Raw genomic sequence first — 21,093 nt, 5'->3', positions numbered from 1 at the left:
CTACAGACAGCTCAGTACAAATATTAAACCTTTATTTACATCAGAGCGTGGTGACAAAACAATATACAATCACAACAATCTGTTCTTGAGTCCATAAATACACAATAAAAACTGGAATTTGGCACAAAAACACATCGGTTTGAGGGTTCAGCCTCCCCTCAGTCAGTGCATTAAGTAGAATTTATAAAATATTAATGAAGTTTTGCATTTGAGGATTAAAAATACACTCTGACTTCAGAATACGTACATTCTGTATCCACAAGGTTTAATAAGTAATACATAATGTATCTAGGCTGAAATTCTGATGATGTTACAATGTTGCATCATGTGATCCACACACACTTTCCACATTCAGTGTGTTTACATGCCCATCAGCATCGTGGTAATGATCACGAGTATCCTGGTTTACGGAGTGATGGCGGTGTTTACATGAGAAACATGTAAACACCAGCATCGCTCCTGATGGTCCGGTACTGGTTGAGGTAGGATTAGGATTCTTCCCTTGGGGAGCAAAAACGTACACACAGCACATTTTTAATGGAAATCTAACCGGTCGTTTCTCCAGGCTGAGATTAAACATCTGGTAAATTAGTACGTAATTAAAGGAACAGTTCACCCAACAAAGACAATTCTGTAATTACAGAATGGAGAGGAGGCTCATGAACCCACTTAGCTAATGCTATTAGCTCAGCAGCTACAGCGAAGATTTCATCTTATTAAAGGATGTAAATCTGGTCTCCTCAGATCAGTGTGTGATCTCTTCTCTCCTGCAGACTGTGATCACAGCAGACGAGCTGCATGGAGACATCTGATGTTTAAATCATCTCCAGCTGCTTCAGTTGTTCAGCAGAACGCTGCAACTCTGTTTTACTGTGAAGCTCCAGAAATGTTCTGTGGACTACGAGACTTCACCTGACTTTATATCATCAGGAGGAGATGATGACTGAGTTTACAGTTTGGGTGAACTGTTCCTTTAAGACTACGACATTGATGAGTTTGATAATAAAACATAAATATATTTATTCCTCTAACTATGGAGAAATCTTTGTGTGATCAAAACATCTGAACCTGAGAATAAGCTTTGCACTGATCGTCGGTGCCTCTACATGCTGAAGATGTTTCCCAGCTTGTGAACCGACAGGCTGATCCTCCCCGACAGCTGCAGCTCGTCCTTCAGGAACCGTCCCACCTGCTCCGAGTGGACAACATCACAGAACACCCAGATCTCCACCCGCTCCCGCTGGATGTTGGCGTTACACGTAGGCAACCTGGAGCTCCGGACGGACCGGCTCACAGCCTGCCACACCTGCAGGGGGAGGGGCCAAGGTGAAACAGGAAACAAGGATGAAGGACAGAGAATTGGACAGGAAGGAAGAAGAAACTGATTTTCTGTGACATTTCACAGCTATTCATGAAAAAAAAGGAATCTAATTACAAACAGAAGTCGAGCTGCACAGAAACACAACTAAATCCAACTCATAACATATATTAAAAATAGACCTGTCAACTGGTCGCATCAGATTTTGTACAAATATGGAAACAGTGAAAAATTGCCATTTCATCTCCAACTTCTATGTTTCAAACAATATTCTAGAAATATTCAGTTTACTATCATTCTCACATTAGAGAAGCTGGGAGCAGAGAAGATTTTTCATCTTTACATGACAACACATTTATCACAATTCGAGGTTATTCTCCTCTCAGTCAACGAACAGTTGCAGCTCTAGAAACTCGTCTAAAACACGTTGTAACTTGATGCTGAGACACATCTTCACCCTGAGCTCAGAGTAAATCTGTTGATGTTGGAGATCCTGAGCACAGCGGAAAACAGACTTGAGGATGGAGGTTCAGATAAAAATCACACTGCAACAGAAACTGCGAAATCAGCATTTACAGAACAGCTCAGACCTTTTTCACAAGGGTTTCCCATCAGCTGACCTCTGATCTGAGTGTAAAACAGCTGTTTTCTATCTCGACAGACGCAGGTTATCATTATCGAAAATCCACAGCATCACTTTCATTCAGTGTTTCCTCAAATGTCTTATTTTGTCCACAATCTAAAGATATTCAGTTTACTGTCAGAGAGGAAAGAAACCAGAAAAGATTCACATTTTACAAACTGACATTAGATAATTTGGACATTTCTTTCTTAAAAAATGACACAAAATGTTTGATAAATAACAAAATAGCTGCCGATTGATCGACTAATCAATGCAGCTCAAATTTTCATGGTCCTCAGAGGATAAATTCAACTGAGTTCAAATTTCTGGTTCAGACTAAAATATTTCAGCAACTCTGCTCTGAGTGTGATAACTGTGGTTCAGACGTTCATGTTCCCCTCAGGATGATCTGTAACTCTGCTGATCCTGACTTTTCTTCTAGCGCCATCATCAGGTCAACATGTTCATGTGTCCAATACTTTGGTTTATGACCAAATACCTGCAGAACTAATGACATCGTCGGCCTCAGCTGGACTCTGTGTTTACTGATGATTAGCTCATGTTAGCAAGTCCTGTTCTGTGAATAATCTACTGACCTGTTCGATGTCCCGCCCCGCCCCACAGTTGTGCTGACTGATCACCCATTTGACCCTCTGGCGGAGGTGGAGCCTGTGGACGGACACCATGTGATGGAAGTGTTTGGACAGAGACTGGGAGCTCTGCAGAGGAACTCGTTTCTGTGTGAAGACGCTCCATGAGCGTTTGAGTGGTGAGTTTGTGACAGGGAAGACACCTTTGTCTTTGTGTTTCTCATGAGACAGTCTGCTGATGTCTTTGTCTGCTCTGTTAGAGATGTCATCTTTGGGTTTTTGTGGATTTGCATGTGCTGTTCTTGTCGTCTCTGCACATGGACATTCATGAGATCTTTCAACAACAAGACTTTCCACCTCAGGTTTTTGTAGTCTGTTTTGTTCTGTCCGAGTGTGTGTTTTGCTGTCAGAGACAAGTACATCCTCCAAACAGGTGATGATGGGAGCAGGTCTGGCAGGTCTGATGGGCAGGTGGCGGTCTGAGGGGAACCAGGGGCTGAAGACTGGAGGAGTCCGACAGGGGAAAGGCTCAAGAAGCTTCTCCGTCCTCTCTATCAGAGAGCCGAGCCCAGCAGCTGATCCAGGCTGATAATACAGAACCACATCCTCCATACAGATGGAGATCAGAGGACCGACTGCACCACCCACCTCCTCCTCATCCTCCTCCACACCATGACCTCACTTCAGCACAACAATGCAAGGGATGATGGGAAAAAAACAAGTGTAGCCTGTGGGAAGTAAAACACTGGTTACTTTACCAGTTACAGCACTTCTACTGAGGTCTGCAGTTAGTTAACACCTACTCATCAGAACAGATGTATTCTGATCAACTCATCAACTCTTAAGGCTGTGATATGGATGTGTGTGTGAGTGTAATGTACATATCCTGCAACACAGCTGAAGCGAGAGGGACTCCTAAACATGTCAAAATATCAAAAGCAAAGACAAAAAGATAAAAGCAGATAAAAGAAAAGCAGCAAATCTTCATATGTCATTGCTGAAACCAGCTGACGATATCAAATGATGACATGTTGTGAGATTGACTAATAATTGCAGCTCAACACATCACACACTGTTCCTCACCTCCAGTTATGTTCCTATAAAACATTTACTATAACTGCTGTGCAGCTGACCGGACCAGCTGACAGAACTAGATGCTTATTGTGAAAAAATATAAGAATTAATACAGAATATAGTCACAACACCTGACACTGGAACAACATGGGGCTCTACTGTAAAGCATTGAGAACCAGCATCAGTGACTTTAACAAGTTTAACATTTAACACAGACATAAATAAGATCTGACTAATTTCATCATTAAATCTTATTTAGTTAACGTGAATAAGATTTTACATTGTTGTGTCACTATCAGACCTGTCTTGAATTAATTGCTGCCACCTTGAGACAAAAACGTGACAGTGACTTTAGGAGGAACTTCTTCCTACATGTCCTCCTCTTTCTGTGACTGTCAGCTGATTTACAGTGACACAAAATAACGTGATGCAGCGTTAATATTTACCATTTTTACCAGTCAACTAAATAAAAGTGTTGAAAATACAACAGACTATAAGGCTCCTGTTATTTTATGTAATTCAGATCAACGTTAAATACTTAAATCCACGACATTACAAACAACAGCGGTAAGAGAAGTTTAGGATATCTTTTATACTTTCCAGATTTAGTTGGCAATTAAAATGCAATACTTCGATTTTGTAGGTATCTGCTCTTCAGTCCCCTCACCGGTAGCTAATGTTTTTAGCTTGTTATGCTAGCAGCTAGCTGTTAGCTAAGCACAGTTAACGGACTAGCGAGAAAAACCTCAAGCAGTCAATGGAGAAGAGCCAGAAAAATATCCCGCAGGTATTAAACACATAACTGTGACGTTTTAGTCCAATAACATAAATACAAACCTTTAAACCAGCGCGTAGCGACTGTCCTCTTCAAAAACAGCCATCAAAGAGTTAACATGGAGGAACATGGCGACAGGCCGCTGTGCGCTTCCCGGGAAGTCTCGCGAGAGTTGGAGTAACATGAAGACGAGTCAGCCGAGCATTTTAAAACTTTAAGGATGAACTGATTCAAAATATCAACAAGAAACGAAGGTTTCTATGCGCAGTTTCACCTCAAACCGAGTGTGCCGTCTCTAATTTATATTATCTGACTAAAGTTAAAAAAAAAACCACAAGAGAATTATCATATTTATGTTGGATTTGCAAATACAGCTTCTCTGCAAATATTTGCATCATCTGAAACAATAATTACAAATTATAAATTAAAAATAACCTAAACCTCAACGTGCAGCACGCGAGAGCCCAAACCAAACATGACTCACTACTGGAGTTTTGTGTTCATTACTTTTAGTAAAGCCTGGTCTCGTTACCTCGTTTTAAAAAGCTTCATGAATTAAAGTTTCTCACCAAAATGGCTGAATGAATCGAGCTTAAGAAATGACACTGACGCAGCCCACTAGTTTGTCAATAGGACATTTTATTTCATACGTCTGTTGTCTTTATTCAAATTACAGTAATATACTTGCTGAGATGACCACCGGCTGCAGCCTGGACAGCTAAAACTGACAGCTGTACTACTTGAAGCAAACTTTTTTCTTTTTTTTTTTTCTTCTTTTTTAAAATTATCTTGCAACAGAAAAAAAGCACATATGCCATGAGATGTGTGGTGTGGTGGTGACGTCAGGTAGGTCGGGTTATAGTGCTGGTCTAAAAAAGAAAAAGAAAACAAAACAAAAACAGAAAAACAAAAGAAAGAAACATAGCGCGTTGTACATGTTGTAAAAGGATCAGAATATGGCACATTTGGTCCACGTTGGTAGTTTTATTATCTCGTTTTCAAACATGTAATAAACAAAAAAATAAAGAAAACAGATCATAGTTGTACGTGTTGTTTTTCCCCAGAAGCACAGCATTAATGACAGCATATTGAAAACAAGACTGTAGAGGGGGCCGCTCTTTAAGTTTCTCTCTTTTTGTTAAAATCTTGGTTCATCAGCCAATCGTTTGTTTCGTTTCTCCCTGGTACAGTAATTATTATTATTAATATCTTTCCATCCAAAATGAGTGGGTGGGGGAGTGGGGCAGGGGGTGGAGCTTTGTGGATGATTGACAGGGATGGCTTTGGACATTCACAGGAAGTAGTCAGGAGTGCGTCTGGTCACATGGGGCTCGCCGCGGCGTGGGGCGGGATCAAACTGAAGGCTGAGGAGGAAGAAAAGGTTTGTTAATGACGACATCACCGTTTCAGACTTCAGATCAAGTGTTTTAATTGTAACGGAGTTGATCCAACATACATACACTGATTGTGTCAAATCAGCTGTTCTTAGCAACTACGAGCTAGTTAGTGCCATAAGACTTAAATGACTTAAATGAGTCAACTGTGAAGGGAGGAGGGCGTTACAACATTACAGATGTGTTTATTAAACTTAAATCAATCCTCATAAGCTGCTGTTTGCTTTATTTACATGTGTTTCAGAGGAAGTTGATATCAGGTATCATAACACCGATAAATATCAATACTGAATATTTGAAATGGTTTCACTACTCATTGTTGGCCGTATCAATACTCAGGAACTAGCTGTGTTGATTCGCTCTGCTCTAAGACAGCAAGTGGACACATGCGCTGCTGTAGCGCCCACATAGTCTCAGCTCCTTCAGAAGTAAATTAACTCAGCTGCTGCTGTACTGAACATACAGAACACAAGCCTTGTTAGGTTTGTTTTGCCCCCAAATTAGTTCATTTTGTCCCCTTCAAAGTTACGTATAGAAGTTAGAAATATTAGTATCGTGTCAACGTGTTCTTAGTTTCCTAAACTTCATCATAAAAACCACAAAGACTTCACAGAGCTGCCGGTGCTTTTAGCTTTTCTTTCTCTCTGGTGTTTCCTCCACAGGCCATAAAAACACACCAATGAAATAAGTGGCTGTCAATCTTTTTGTTTATCGTGCGACTGAACAGAGATCGAAACTCAACCGATCTAAACAAAAGTGCTGAACTCCTCACATCAGGTCTGAGCCAATATGACCAAGTATTAAATTCTATTTCTAAAGTTGGGAACAATTCACAATTTCAGTCTTTTTCTGTGCAAATATCACTGAACAAAGCATAATTCAAACTCAATTTTAGTCAGAAAATGAGCTAAAATAGTTCAGAACAGCACCACCTGCACGGCTGTCACTGAAATACATGTTGGGGAACAGGTCATCTAAGGGCGCACTCACACTACACAATACGTATGTGCTCAAACACGCTTGACCCTCAAAGTCCAGTTTGTTTGACTAGTGTGAGCGCTCAATTCTGATACTCAGCTCTTTAATGTATTAATACTTACAAAGAGTATTTCAGAGTGTCGTCCAGTTCCATGATGGCTGCCTGGTTTCCACAGCGGTAGCAGTAGTTTGGAGCACTAAAGATGGTCACCACATTCTTATCATGGCCCCAGTTGTAGCCCTGAAGAAACGACGACACATTCAAATTAACACATTTCAAAGATCAAACTGCAGAGGGACAATTACACATCAATTAATTAATTAGTTGACCGATCATGAAATTGTTCTTATTTTGTCTTCTGATCACATTTTTACTTTATTTCTAGTTTGCTGCAGCTGCTGACTGAATCTCATCCCAACACAAAGTGTGTTTCAGGTGAGGAGACTCAGTGGGAGTGAAACTGATACAGAAACAGGAGCACCACTTCATTGTACGACGTTGCCATGGATACGTGAGGATTTTTAGGATTCTTCAGTCCACTTGTGTGAGAGCTTGTGTGCCAACGTGACTAAAACACACTCAAAAGGACTAAAGTTTAAACTCTTATGTGTGTTTTAGTTTGATACGAACAGATCAAAATTCATCCAGGAGACGAGGGAACGTTACACACTTCAGAGGAGATACAACAACTCTGGTCAGGTCATCAGTGCTTTATCAAATATATGTTAGTTCAACTTCTCACATACGAGGACTTGCTCCTTGTTTTCATCATATACAACAGTAAATTAAATTCGGTTTGTTTTTTTACCATTTGTCAAATAAAAAAAGGTGATTTGAGGAAATCACTGAGCTAGAGAAGTTGTGTTAACTGCCTTTATTTAACACGTGAAGTGTACAAAACCAAAGCGCTACTCGTGTGTCTTTGTGCTTGTGTTTTACCTCCATGACCAGCTGATGGGCGCGGGACACCAGGGTGAGGCCGTTGGCGTGGTTGAAGGTTTCAGAGATGTCCTGTCCGAAGGTGTAGCCGGCACCTCGGGGAGAGATGCCCCACCCACCGCGATCATCAGGGTCCGACCACAGCAGGTCACACATCGGGCCCTGAGGGAGGGAAAAAACACATCAGTGAGCCACAGTGTCGTTCCTTCATCACCATGAACACACACACCGTCCAGCTGCCACACAGTCTAACTACAGCACCAGATATGGATTCATCCGCCGCGGAAAATAGTCCCCAACAAATGTAACATTTCCTCCTTTCTGTTTGATAAAAACTAGGGACAGAACTATTATCAGGGCTGATAATCAGCTTTCATCACTTCTCAATAGTGTTTTTTCTGTGATTGCCGATAAAATTAATAAATTATAAAATGCAGTACTCTGGCTCTGATACAATGTCCTCTCTCTGTCCTGCCACAATACTATCTGATTGGTTACACATCACCAGGAACAGCCGTTTGAATCTGTAAAGTGACTTCAGCTATCAAGTAAAATGGAAAATAAAATACTAAAGTTAAGTACTTAAAATTGAACAGTACAATACTTGAGTAAAAAGTAAAGATTTTTTTTACTGCAAATGTATATCGACTGTCTTGATTTCTAATAATCTCATCTGCTAAAGTAAAACTTGAGCAGTTGTTTTAAAAGCTGCTGAACCTTTTTAAATGTTAAACTATACACTTGTGAGGCATTTTTATAGATTTACATCTTCAGTAGGAGCCCAAGAGGCTTTGAGCTGAGAGCCAAAACAGAGGTGTTGACAGAACAACATCAGACTTACTGCAGGATCAGACTTGTTAGATTAAACTCTGGTTCCTCAGTAACATTTTGATTCATGATCCGATATCAATGGAACGATGATCTCACATTAAAACCTGTTACAGCATTATATCTGTGCGTGTGTGTGTGTGTGTGTGTGTGTGTACCTCATGTGGGACTTCTTGCAGACGGTCCAGAGCTCGTATGTGATCCAGAGTGTCTATGGAGGGAGACAAACCTCCGTGCAGACAGAAGATCTGAGATAAAAACAAGAGGAACGATTTCAGTCCAAAAGATTTCATCCAAACAAAAACGTGATATTAACCAAAAAACTTTTCTCTCATCATTTATATATTAACAGCACTAAACTGGAAGTGAACCACTGAACATAAATGAGTTTCATTGCTACTTGAACAAAACTGAAGAAAAGAGATCAGATTAAATGTATCTTCGGTAGAGATGAACGTGTCTTCTCAAGCCGACCGTCCTACCTGTCCATCAACCAGTGCGGTGAGTGGCAGGTAGTCGAACAGGTCTGTGAAGTACTTCCAGACGTTGGCGTTGCCGTACTTCCTCAGGCACTCGTCGTAGAAGCCGTAGACCTGCGTGATCTGCCGCGACTCGTGGTTCCCTCGCAGGATGGTGATTCGCTCCTGGAAACGAACCTGAGCAACAGAATAATAGAGATCAATTATTCAAAGGGCTGCGACTAACGTCTGTTTTCATTTAGAGCTGAAACGATTCAAAAATAAACTTCAGTTTTGTTTTATGTCTTACATTATAGTCACCTGAAAATCGTAAAGTTTGAGCCTGTTGGTTGGACAAAACATTTAAAGACGTCTGCTCAGACTTTATGAAATTGTTCTAGACATTTCTCATCATTGATCAATTGATTGATCAACATTTTAATTGACAAAACTACGAATCGAGATGATAATCTGCAGATTAACAGATATGAAAGAAAAATTCAAGATTTAGGATGTTCATTGTCACTTTAGTACACCCGTATTGGTTTTAACATCTACTGATTACTTAATTCAATTTATTGTTTTGCTTCATCTGAGAAGAGCCTCTCAGATGAAGAATTTCACATGAGGTGTAACAGCTGAAGATCAGCAGAATCACTAACTGAAAGTTGACACCAAATGTCTCAGATGGTTCCTGATTTCATCTTTCACTTTGTCAGTTTTTGCTGCTGCTCGTGTTTTGACAACATTTAACTTTTTTCATTATTTCAATAAAAGGGAAAAGTGTGTTTGTATCAGCGCTGGAGCTGAGGTGTTGGTCACATCTATTACTATCCACTATATGCACTTCTGTCCTCCAGTAACCTCCTGAATCCAACCTTTCACATGTCGGACATTGCTCGCAGTCAGCTGATGACAGCTGATCATTACATCATGTTCTAAAATGTGTTTATGACACAATAAAACTTCACATTAAAACTCTCAACACAGACACAGTGAGCACCGCAGCGTCCTGATGTCCACATGAGAGGAACAAACACTGAAGCTGATTCAGAGTTTCTTCAGATCTGTTGCAACAAGTCAAGTTCAGAGTCACTGAGGTTATTTTTAAAAGCATCGAGGCAGCCAGATCAACTGGTTTACTCTCCCGCTTATCTGATTTGCCAAGATAAACAATCAAATGTCAGCAGGCTCGAAGCCTCGCAGAGCCAAGACTTCAACATACAGCTCAGCATTAAAGGTTTATGTCCCATCTCAAACACCTGATGTCAGTGACAGAAGTGAACCCTGGCCTGACTTATCAGAAAGTGTTATAAACATTACAGCATGATGTTTTTAGCAAAATATCACAACATGCTCTACCTGATAAATAAACCGTGAGTGAAATGTACATCCAATGTGGTTTCATGTCGGGTTCTGGAGACTGAATACGTTCGAACACGTCGACTCGGCCCGTCGCTGTCAAATGTTCTGAGAAAACCATTTTGTTTGAATGCTGAGAACAGAGTAGGCTCATTCAGGAGGCCCTTCAGACGGGTTTTTATTTCAACTGATCCAGCTGTCGACACGCGCTGTGTGACTATTTTCTTTCATTTGCTGTGTGTAACTACAGTGACGGCTCTGTATGTTCGCTCCAAATGTCGTACACTCATGATGTCCCTGAACACATCATGCAGCTTAAATGGGCGGCCCGCCCAGGCAGATTAGGACCTGCCCGTGTATTTAATAACCGAATTCCAATTTGTTTTTGCACAATTGTCATTTAATAACTCACACAGAGCGAGCGGTCAAATTCAAAGTGCGTTAAGAAATCAACAATGTTGTTGTGCAGCAATACGCTGCCTGCAGGACGTGAAAGCTAGCCGAGCTATGATTTCCTAGCCTGGCCTGTTAGATGGGCTCGTCACTGCAGCTTTTCCTCACAATCAATGTTTCCAAAGTGGTTTAATTTATTTGGCACAAGAACTAAATTACAATCCTTCAAACAAAAAAAAAAACTTGCATACAATGCATGCCGATTTGATTTCAACCCACGTCAAAGGTATCTCCTACTTAACGAGGTGTTCGACTGCATAATTCTCAACACGATAGTCTCGTCTCAACACCACAACATGATGAAACTCTTCATAAAGTCAGTGTAACATCTGATCGTGAGGTCAGCTACAGTTGACTAATGTATGTAGACTTTTCACCCGGGGAGCAGTGGTGTTACATAACCTTCTCACCTGACTGCACATCAAAGGTGTCCTGTGGTATTTAAACAAGCAGCACCACACCTCTGGTTGGACAAGCTGACAACACACCTGCCACTAAAGCATCTGCATACAGACAGACCTTTACATGTAGTTATTTGTGATTTGATTTTGAGTCATACATAAACCTTTGACTGGTTTATACACACACACGCCACACAAAGCACCACAACTACGTTCCTGACAGACTGAAGCTGTTCACTGCTGTTTTCACTACGCAGCCTGCCATGTTTTAACAGTCAGTCATAGAGATCACTGTTAACTCATCAGGAGACATTAACTGACAGATTAGATTTTGTTTCAGGTGGTCATCAGCTGTGGTGTTACACAGTTAAAAGGCTTATAATCAGCTGATGATCAATCAGCAGGCGACATGCTGGTCAATTTTGTTCATGTTTTCTCAGCCTTTATAAGTTTGCAGAGACTCCAGTTCCCTTTGTATTTGAACTCAGCTGGAATAAACTGAAGTGTGAGTTTATTATTCTGCTGCTGGTATCTGTGGTGGGTGTTTATCAGGGTCACACCCAACAGTCACAGCTAAATCTCATATGACTCCATAAAAAAAGCCCCTAAAGGATGTTAATAAGTCCTCTGTTCTTCTCAGCAGCTAAGACACGATGTTCATCACCAGATCACAGATGGTGGAGCTGCTCCCAGTGACAGACTGGTGTTTGTACCACATCTTAACTTGATACATTAAAGACGGCGGCTGGATGTAACACTAGTTTTGGTCTCTGAGGTTTAAGGAGAGGGTTGTTTAGAGGAAGTGTTGATGATCAGCTGATTTGCCTTGTCTCTATCAGTGAATGAGCTTCCTGCAGCAGTGTTGACTGTGTGCTGGAGGTCTACCTCCTCTGGCTTTACTGTGTGTGTGTGTGTGTGTGTGTGTGTGTGTGAGTGTGAAAGAACTGAATATAAAGACTGTTACTGTACATAACACTGACTTCTATCTCTGCATTAACACATTTCGTCTCAAACACAGTGACGGTGTTTACCTTTAACGTGACGAGCAGCGTGACCGTCTCCACAGAGTAGTAGCCTCTGTCGACGTAGTCTCCCATGAACAGGTAGTTGGTGTCGGGAGACTTGCCTCCGATCTTAAACAGCTCCATCAGGTCGTGGAACTGACCGTGGACATCGCCGCACACCGTCACCGGGCATCGCACCTGAGGACACAGGTAACAACGTCACAGGATCATCTCAACCAAATCAACTGATTCACCTACATTTGTTTGGTTTATGAGTGCAGAATAACAGAGTTTCCTCAAATAACCCTTTTACTTCTGAAATGAAGTTTTAGTTTTTCAGTTGGGGATCATGTCTGTGATTTTGTTTCCAGCTTCTTCAGCTTTTTATATTAAACATCGGCCGATTAAAGGCGACGACCCCTGGCAAAGAAAAAGATCTACACAGGTTCTTTTATCCTAAAAGCAATTTATGTGGTCGACCGACTACAGTAAACTTATGTACGAGAGTGTAAGCTGGACACCAGGGTATGAATGAACTGACTGCAAAATTTAGAAATCTTTTTTTGTTAAATGTCTTTTTGTTTTTAACTCTTTAGGACGTGTTTGTGTTTATATTCTCGTGGGTGACCCAAAGATCATTTTCCTGCTTCGGTTGGACAATAAAGTTGCTGTATTCTGAATAACAGCAGCAGAAAGGTCAAAGCTCTCCACTGATAAGACAACTTCTATCAGGAACAATGTGACTGGGTGCCAATATACCCAGTAAAGTTTATGATTGTTTATTGGTGTTTTCTTGCATCTGGAGAAGACTTGTAGGTCAGTTTGACTCTGCAGCTCTACAGTACTTCATTATAATATTTGTCACACAGTCAAACTCAGCTTCTGAGATTTGGATTTTGCACTTGGCCATATTGTAATTACGATAATACTTTGATTGTGCAGCCCTACAAGAGATCACGACAAACAGGAGAAAGCTACTCAATTTATGTTTAGTTAAGATTATATTAGTCCAACTATTATTTTCAGGGTCGAGAATGAACTTTTATTATTTTGTTTTAAGACAAACAAGTTGGGAAATACTGAGTCACAATACTTAAACCAATGATTATTGTTTAAAATGTACTTTTAGATTATATTTACTGTTACAGTCACCTTTGATGATAAAGCTCAGTGTTTAACTGAAAATATCCTGTCTCAGAAAATCTTTGTCATTATTTAAAAGCTGGAAAATGTTTCTGAATGTAAAAAGTGAACATCAACTAATATATCACCATCTGATGTTTTATTATCATCATCATCAGGTAATAGCTACAAATGTTTTATCAGTCAGGATCCACAACAGACAATATCTTAAAGTTTCAAAAACATTTCTTGTTGATTGTGTCCACTTCAGTCAACCATCAGTGGATCTAAAAAGACACCTGACTCGTCACTGATCTGAATTTCACTGAACAATAAACAAAGCAATTTCCTCAAATGGTTCGTCATTTCCTCATTAGAGGTGAAGTTCTGTAACAGGATGTTGTTTAGTTGGATTACAGGTCAACTTGGCAGGTTAACACCTGAACTGTAACCTGCTGCGAAAACACGAGTATGCTGGAAAGTATAACGGATGGTAGACTGACTGTTTTTCCCATCTTTTTTAAAACAATATAATTAATATGAGCGTTTTATACACAAAGTGGCAGATTCCTGTTTCTAAAAAGACCCTGTGGCCTTTAAAAGTGAGTGAGTGAGTGAGTGAGTGTGAGAGAGTGTGAGTGTGTGTGTGTGTCAGCAGCTCAGCAGACAGTTTGTCGTGTAAACACGGTGTGATACTGTTCTGACTGCAGAGACGCCAGAGGGAACAACAATGAGAGTCAGCATATTATCTTAAGATGTTAAAAGAAATCCATTTTAAATAGCAGAACTTGAGTCAAACAGGAACTTCTATTCAATGATAAACTGTAAGAACAGTGTTTGGGTTCATCTGAAGCATCCATCCTTTCATCAGAAGGTGAAAATCTCATTCAGGAACAACTTGGAGCAGATGTTCGTGTCCCTTCCTGCTCAGAAACATTTTGATTTAAGTTTCCTTTCTGATGGAGTCGAAGGTTTCAACATCTGAACCGCCCATTTGTTCCGTTCTTCTTATTGATTATCAAAATCTCTTTCATTTATTTTGCTCCAATCACGCAAATTAGTAATCAACCAAAAGATTCAGCAAAAGCACCATGTTCTGCTGTTTTGGGTTCTTTCTGATCATTTAGATTTTGATTTACTTGTCCAATTCTTTTTTAAATATTAGTCTTCCAGCTCTACAATATTTGTCCATCCTGCTTGTGACACAGGAAGTCACTCCGGGCTGGATTTTTCTCTGCCATTGCAGGAAATCTCACCTCCTGAACGTTGGACTCCTTGGTCAGGATCTCCTTGGCCTGGAGAGACAAACATACAAACATTTTTTAATTTAGTTTACCACCTTCAGAGGACATTTTCATACGCTCGGTGATCATGTGAGCACACAGAAGGTTAAATAAAACTCTTCAGATGGACACACAAACAGTAATTCATGTCACACATGCCCACGTTTAGCCTTCATGACAGACTGACGGGTTATTTTCAGGCGTCAAGACTGTGTGACCTCACAGGACACCGTAGCAGAACGCTCAATGATGAAAATGAGAAAAATCGCTCGACTGTGGTTAACATATTATTAATGTTCTTCTAACTCTGATTCTTAGTCGTCTCATCTTGTTGAACAGACTTAACGCTTGTCAGAGATAATAAAGCCGAGTTAAATTGAATTAGAAATAGTAAAAAAACAGAAGACTGCAGATCGTTGCTGCTTTGCAAATGTCACAGCAGACGCACAACAGGCAGAAAATATGTTTTTTAAAAGACAAACACTTCAAATAAGAATTCATATTCAACACTTATCTACATTACAGACTAGACATGTCTGTCAACCCAACAGTGAATTCATTTAAAATCTTGTAAAAACATGGAAAAGCAGGAAGTCCTCACATTTGAGGAGGAGCTGCTCATTTTCCTGATGTTGCTTACTTCAGTAATCCTTCTAAGTGGAATGTTTTTCCAAATGTATCATGTGGGGAAGTTTTCGACCCGCTACAAAACCCAAATCAGCTGCTTCTTTGTCTGTTTTACTTCACAAAACAGTGTTTTCAGTCTTTTCCTTCATTCATTCAACTCACAAGGAGCCAACATTATTCCTCCACACAGGAGGGATAGATGACGGCCTGCTGCCTCTCCGTGAGCCCTGTGGTTATAATATGCGCCTGGATTACATTAAAGGTTAATGATTCAGAAAAGCAAACGAGCGAGTTATTTTTATTGTGGTGCAACAAAAGCTGAAGTGACGTCTGATCACAGGCTTGTCAGGTTTATGCAATAAACGGTTGATCGATAAAGACAGGGCGCGGTGCACCTCATCCCGCAGACATACTTTAATACACAATTACCTTCAACATTAAAACAATAACACAACGGTCCAGAATAAAACATATGCTAGTTCCTGGTCTGTGCGAAAATCGCAGCCTCGTTAATAAACTGGCAATAAAATGGGATCAGTCTATTTGCTGGTAAAGATGTAAAAGATGTGAATTTTCGGCCCGTCTGACCCGAGACGACGTTTGTTCGATTACCGTCCACATTAGCACACTTTAGTAAGGTTGGGCAGTTAACTTAGCAACATTATCTCATTTGAAATATCATTTAGCTGCTAAAGCGCTGTGAAAGATTGGAAAACTCCGGATGACTGGTCGAAAATGGGGCGAAAATAGCCGCCTTGCCGTGACTTCATTCCAGAAATTAGTCGCAGCCGCCATTGCAATCTAGGCCACACTGAAAGCGAGGCCGACAGACAGAATAAAACCCGGACAGCTGTAGCCAACTTACCTTCTCGCAGAGTGTCCTGACTTGGTTTTCCGATAGCTGCTTACACTCATTTAGCTGTTCGATCCATTGGTCTAATTCTTTAGTAAAAGATTTGTCTTCCATGACAGCCGCGGTAGCTTGCTAAGCTAGCTGTGTTAGCTACCTGAAAAAACAAACTGGCCTGTGTCTCAACGCTAGCTGCTTAGCTTGTCGTATTGTTAACCCGATCTAGTCCCGCCAAATCGGTTGGAAAAATCAACGATAAGACCTAAAATTAACGAGCTGTTCAGTCAACTTCTATCATGATAAATCACCGAGGTTAAGTTACCAACGTTAAAAAAGAGTTTATGTTGGCCGGGGGAGTCAAAAGGGTCGAATGTCCCCGATGCGACAGACCGTAGCGGCAAAAGGCAGCGGCGTCGCAGCGGCTAGCCGATTTGCTAAAAGAGCTAGCTACAATAACATCCGGGCATTTCAGCAGCGCGCAGACTCAGCGCACCAGCGACCCCGCGTGGAAGGACCGAGAACTGCTCAAAGATTATAATGAGTTTTTCTTCCTCACAAATTACATTTGAATGAAGCTGATGTTTGTTTGTTTGTTTGTTTGTTTGTTTGTTTGTGGCCCTGATGACAAAAAAAACATACTTCACATTGTTTTTAACAACGTGTTACTGTATGACACATCATAAACATATCATGGTGACATGTTTCGGACCTAATAAACCGCTACTACACCGCCACCCCTCCCAAATGTGTAATCAGGAATTACTCATGAGAAATAAAGTAAGAGGAGTTTCTCTTATTGGAGTTTTAGGAAAGCTCATAAAATGTATAACAGCGACTTAGCTGTCTCAAATCAGTGTCTCCCAGGTGTAGCCGGGTCACATTTTCTGTAACAGTGTCAAACCGGAGCAAGCCGGTGCTTGAATCGAGCGCACCGGCTGGTTGTCAACAGTCAGTCACAGTGCGTGTGGAGCGGCCGTATGGCTGCCTGTTTTACGGCACTGATCAAACCGTGTCGTTAGTCGCTTCATCCAGAAGAGACTCGCTCGTCTGCGGTCAGACAGACAACCAAACTAAGAAACAATGGCTCATCTAACTCAAAACCCCGCTGATAAAGAGAGGTGAGGTCTTCTAAAAGCAATCCTGTTAGCCTAGCTAAGATCAAGCTAACATGGCTTAGCCGCTTGCTCTCGCATTGCAAAACTCCTATAGAGGATTTCTGAATTTAAGGACAACTTTGGTACCTACAGATGTAGCAATCTTATGAACTGTTTCTGTTCCAAATGTATAGATCTGGAAGGGAAATTCTTTAATTCGGCATACATTAAATGAGAGTTATAGCTTTTTAATCGACAGAAAATGACTTTTTAGTGTACACTATGCACTAAAACCCTCGACGCTGTAACGTTAGCAAGTAAGAGCTTGTGGGAGTAGCTTTAGCTAACTGACGGCTAAATCGACTGAAGATGTCTTGCTTAATAAATCCTGTTTCTAATGTGTTAAATCTAAAGTTACGTTTTACGAAATCTTTGACAAATGGTGGTAAATGTTAAAGTGGCTTAGTTTTTACATTAAGTTTGGCCCGTCGTTCTCTCCGTACGACGCCGAGGCACTGTAGCCCTCTAGCATGACGTGTATTAAGGTCCTTAACTTCAGTGTTTGACCGTCAAATATTGATCCTACCGATGGTTTATCGTTGATTAAGACTGAAGACGATGGCGGTCAAACATAAGATCGACCTCACATCGTAGATAAATGATGATTAAATGACGTGAACGTTAGATTAGTGATGAGTTCAGGTGCTGCTCTTCAGTCAGTTAGCTTCTCAATCAGGACCGTTTTCTGGTACAACTGAATGTAAAATCCACTTTATTACAAGTCACCACGAGATACGGAATAATTTGATGATTTCTTCAATTAATCGATTAATCGTTTGGTCTATTAAAAAAGTCAGTCACAGTTTCCTGAAGCACAAGTTAAAGTCTTAATCTTTCCTGTCTTGTCCAACAAAAAGTCCCAAAGCCCCCAAAATATTCAGAGGAGATTTCAGAATATTGAAATATATGTTGTGTAAAATATCACAATATTATTTCTTTGGTCATATTGTGCAGTCTAACCTTCAGTCTGTGTGTGGTTCAGGTTTATCTGCGTCTATCCGGTCTACATCAACAGTAAGAAGACGCTGGCTGAAGGACGGAGGATCCCCTCAGAGAAGGTGAACCTCTTACTGTCCACTGTCTTCATCATGTTTCACCATCAGCTTTCTACAAGCTGCTGGTCGTCAGCAGGGACAGCTAACGACCAGCCGTGACGAGATCAGGGCCGCAGGTTTCTGCTCAGATTCTTCGGGACGTGAAGAAATCTCCACACAGCCCGTGTTGTCTTCATGCAGACAGTGCAAACGATGTGATCATCAACATGCTGAGACACTGAATTTAGGGATATTCAGCCTAGTGAAAAGAGGAAAATGATGATTTGTCAGAGAATCAGTCACAAATCTGGCTAAAGAATGAAAATCTCTAACATGAAGTGTCTGGTTCCTGCAGACGCCCTAAGTGCAGCGTTTGTGTTATTATTTTTTCAGTGGCTTTTCAACATGAATAAGAAATGGAGATCCTTCTTCTCCTCAGCCCTTCGAACAATCACACTGTTAAAGTTGCAGAGCAGACAATTTATTTGAGCAGATTGTTCACATACTTTTGTTCTGATGCATTTCTGTGACTCTGGATTTCACATCGACTTTGCATCTTTTTGCGAGTGACACAAAAAACACTTCTGATATCAGCGTCCATATTGTCGGGACGGAGACGCATGCGTAGTAGGCATATGACAATTTAATTTTTATTGCATCACAGAGGACACACACATTTTTAGTGAAAAGCAAAGAATCTTTAAAAAGTCCCCATAAATCTTAAGGTCTTCCTGCACAAATAAAGGATGAATAAATGGTGGTAGCATCATCTCGCTGTTGTTCGTTCGATCTAACTTCTTTTTAGGGGATACAATGTGAAAGCCGAGCCGTCAGCATGCCGACAGGAGTGGAACTCAAAATAAAACAGGAAAACAATTTAGGACTGTACGTCAGCGAGCTAAACAGCTTTTCACAGTCATTGGCTACGTTTACATTCACACAGTATTTTGTGTTTTTTTGTTATTATCCTGAAAAGAACAATCCTGACTCAGCTCTTCACACGGCAAATTAAAACTAATATCCAGTAATATTCCCGTTAACATGCAGCCGTTCATACTCCCATTGATGTAGTTGTGTCACGCTCATCCTTCCTTTTCAAACTTCAGCCGTGTTTCTCCTTCTGACCAGAACTAGGCAAGAAGCCCGCGTCGCAAACTGCTGTAAAAACCCCGACTGAGGCTCATATCCACATGTGCTGTATACACGTCCAGAGATCGCTCCCAACGTGAGAATAACACCGACATATCCCACGTCTTAATCAGAAAATGTGACATTTGGAATAAGGTCCTATTAGCAGTATGTGGTTTACACAACCTGTATCAAGTTCTGAATATTGTCATGTTCAGAATAATAGTGGAAAAGCAGAGTGCATGTGCACGAAGCCATTGATGTGAATATATTCATGATTATCTCCATCATGAAAAGTCACCACGGTCAACATCGTGAGTTTTTTGGATCCGGGAGAAAAACGCATGTCATTTGTGTTTTTCTGTTCAGACTTCATAAAAATCTCCCAAAAAATGGATTTGCCCTGGTGGTCTGAACATTACCTAACGGTGCGTTCGTGTGCCATCTTTCCGACTGGGAAAATTCACAACAACTTGAAAAGTCAGAGAAAATTTGGTTTCATGAGTCGCCAACGATAGCAAACATTGGGTTGATGACAACTTGCATATCATTGCAGCTGATCGTTGTGACGTAACAATTAGATTTGATTGAGGCCTGAATCAAGATCATATTTCCTAGATGAAGGCGTTGCAGTGTGGATGTGGTGTAACATGTCTTAAATAAAGCCGCTGATGTTGTGACGTCGTGTGTCTGCAGGCGGTGGAGAATCCGTCCTGTGCTGAGATCAGAGACGTCCTGACGGCTGCCGGCCTCAACGTCTACGTGGAGGTAAAAGAAACAGAAAATCACACATATCACACACACTTCACCGGAGGGTAAAATGACATCACTGTGACATCATTGCAGAACAAGATGCACCCCAGGGAGTGGAACAGAGACGTCCAGTTCAGAGGTCGAGTCAGAGTCCAGGTGAAGCAGGCTGACGGCAGCTTGTGTCAGGACAAATTCACCTCCCGTAAGTCTCACACTCAGAAAACACTGAGGTTTGTTTGTGACGTCAACAATCATCTTGTGTCTGTGCAGCCGAGTCTGTTCCTGACAGGGTTCATCCTGCTAACATGTGGCTGAAGACTGAACGTGAGGCTGTTTTTATCCCCTCAGGTAAAGACGTGATGTTTTACGTCGCGGAGATGATCCCCAAACTGAAGACTCGGACTCAGAAGAGTGGAGGAGCTGACACCAGCTCTCAGCAGGGGGAGGGAGGGAAGAAGAGCAAGAAGAAGAAGAAGTAGACACAAAAAACATATGTTTTTTATTTTATTTCTTTTTAAATTAAGTGTGAGGTCAGAGATGAGTGTCAGGCTGAGTCAAAGCTGAGCTGTTGTTTTTTTTTAAGGATTCATTGTCACTGTGACCTCAGACACTCGTTCGGCTGCAGGCCTCCTTTAAATGACCTCACTGAACGTTTCTCTGCTCGCAGCTCGTCACACAGCAGAGGCAGGAGCTCATCTCACTTTTATTTCATGTTTCACAGCTGAAGGAGAAAAGATGTCTCCTCATTCTGTTCACCTCTGTGTCGCTTTCAATAAAGATTCATTTTCTCACCTTTTTGTTGGTTTGGTTTGAAGAGAGAACGTCTTCATGGACGGAGTCGGAGGAGCCGGTCGTCAGGAGCGTGTTGGAGCACACGTCTGTAGATTGCAGTTTGTTTTTACATTAAATTAACAGATCTGTCAGTTTAATGTTGTTGTAACTGAG

At 41.1% G+C, this 21,093-nt stretch overlaps 3 protein-coding genes across 4 annotated transcripts; 1 reads left to right on the top strand and 2 right to left on the bottom strand.

Moving 5' to 3' along the window:
• Nucleotides 1-15: 15 nt before the first annotated feature.
• Nucleotides 16-4,540, bottom strand: shld3 (shieldin complex subunit 3). Of its 2 annotated transcripts, XM_084359565.1 has the most exons (4): nucleotides 4,442-4,540; nucleotides 2,537-3,258; nucleotides 1,069-1,306; nucleotides 16-501 (listed from the first exon to the last, which is right to left on the bottom strand). In XM_084359565.1, the coding sequence occupies exons 2-3, from the start codon at nucleotides 3,140-3,142 to the stop codon at nucleotides 1,103-1,105; spliced, it is 810 nt and encodes a 269-aa protein (XP_084215691.1). In that variant the 5' UTR covers nucleotides 3,143-3,258; nucleotides 4,442-4,540; the 3' UTR covers nucleotides 16-501; nucleotides 1,069-1,102. The 2 variants fall into 2 exon arrangements, with proteins under 2 accessions (XP_084215691.1, XP_084215690.1); XM_084359564.1 differs by having other exon boundaries at nucleotides 16-1,306.
• Nucleotides 4,541-4,998: 458 nt separating this feature from the next.
• On the bottom strand, nucleotides 4,999-16,522 carry LOC311261153 (serine/threonine-protein phosphatase 2A catalytic subunit beta isoform). The gene is made up of 8 exons (XM_084359562.1): nucleotides 16,095-16,522; nucleotides 14,576-14,614; nucleotides 12,225-12,395; nucleotides 9,002-9,175; nucleotides 8,678-8,767; nucleotides 7,692-7,853; nucleotides 6,874-6,992; nucleotides 4,999-5,743 (listed from the first exon to the last, which is right to left on the bottom strand). The coding sequence occupies exons 1-8, from the start codon at nucleotides 16,194-16,196 to the stop codon at nucleotides 5,671-5,673; spliced, it is 930 nt and encodes a 309-aa protein (XP_084215688.1). The 5' UTR covers nucleotides 16,197-16,522; the 3' UTR covers nucleotides 4,999-5,670.
• A 473-nt stretch (nucleotides 16,523-16,995) lies between these two features.
• Nucleotides 16,996-20,939, top strand: srp19 (signal recognition particle 19). Its single transcript, XM_084359574.1, has 5 exons — nucleotides 16,996-17,197; nucleotides 18,216-18,291; nucleotides 20,092-20,163; nucleotides 20,242-20,350; nucleotides 20,497-20,939. Exons 1-5 carry the CDS (start codon nucleotides 17,160-17,162, stop codon nucleotides 20,625-20,627), a joined length of 426 nt encoding a protein of 141 aa, XP_084215700.1. The 5' UTR covers nucleotides 16,996-17,159; the 3' UTR covers nucleotides 20,628-20,939.
• The last annotated feature ends 154 nt before the right edge of the window (nucleotides 20,940-21,093 follow it).

The sequence above is a fragment of the Pagrus pagrus genome, assembly GCF_965226575.1.
Source record: "Pagrus pagrus genome assembly, chromosome: 8".
Lineage (NCBI taxonomy): Eukaryota > Metazoa > Chordata > Actinopteri > Spariformes > Sparidae > Pagrus > Pagrus pagrus.
This window is presented reverse-complemented; position numbering and strand designations above follow the sequence as displayed.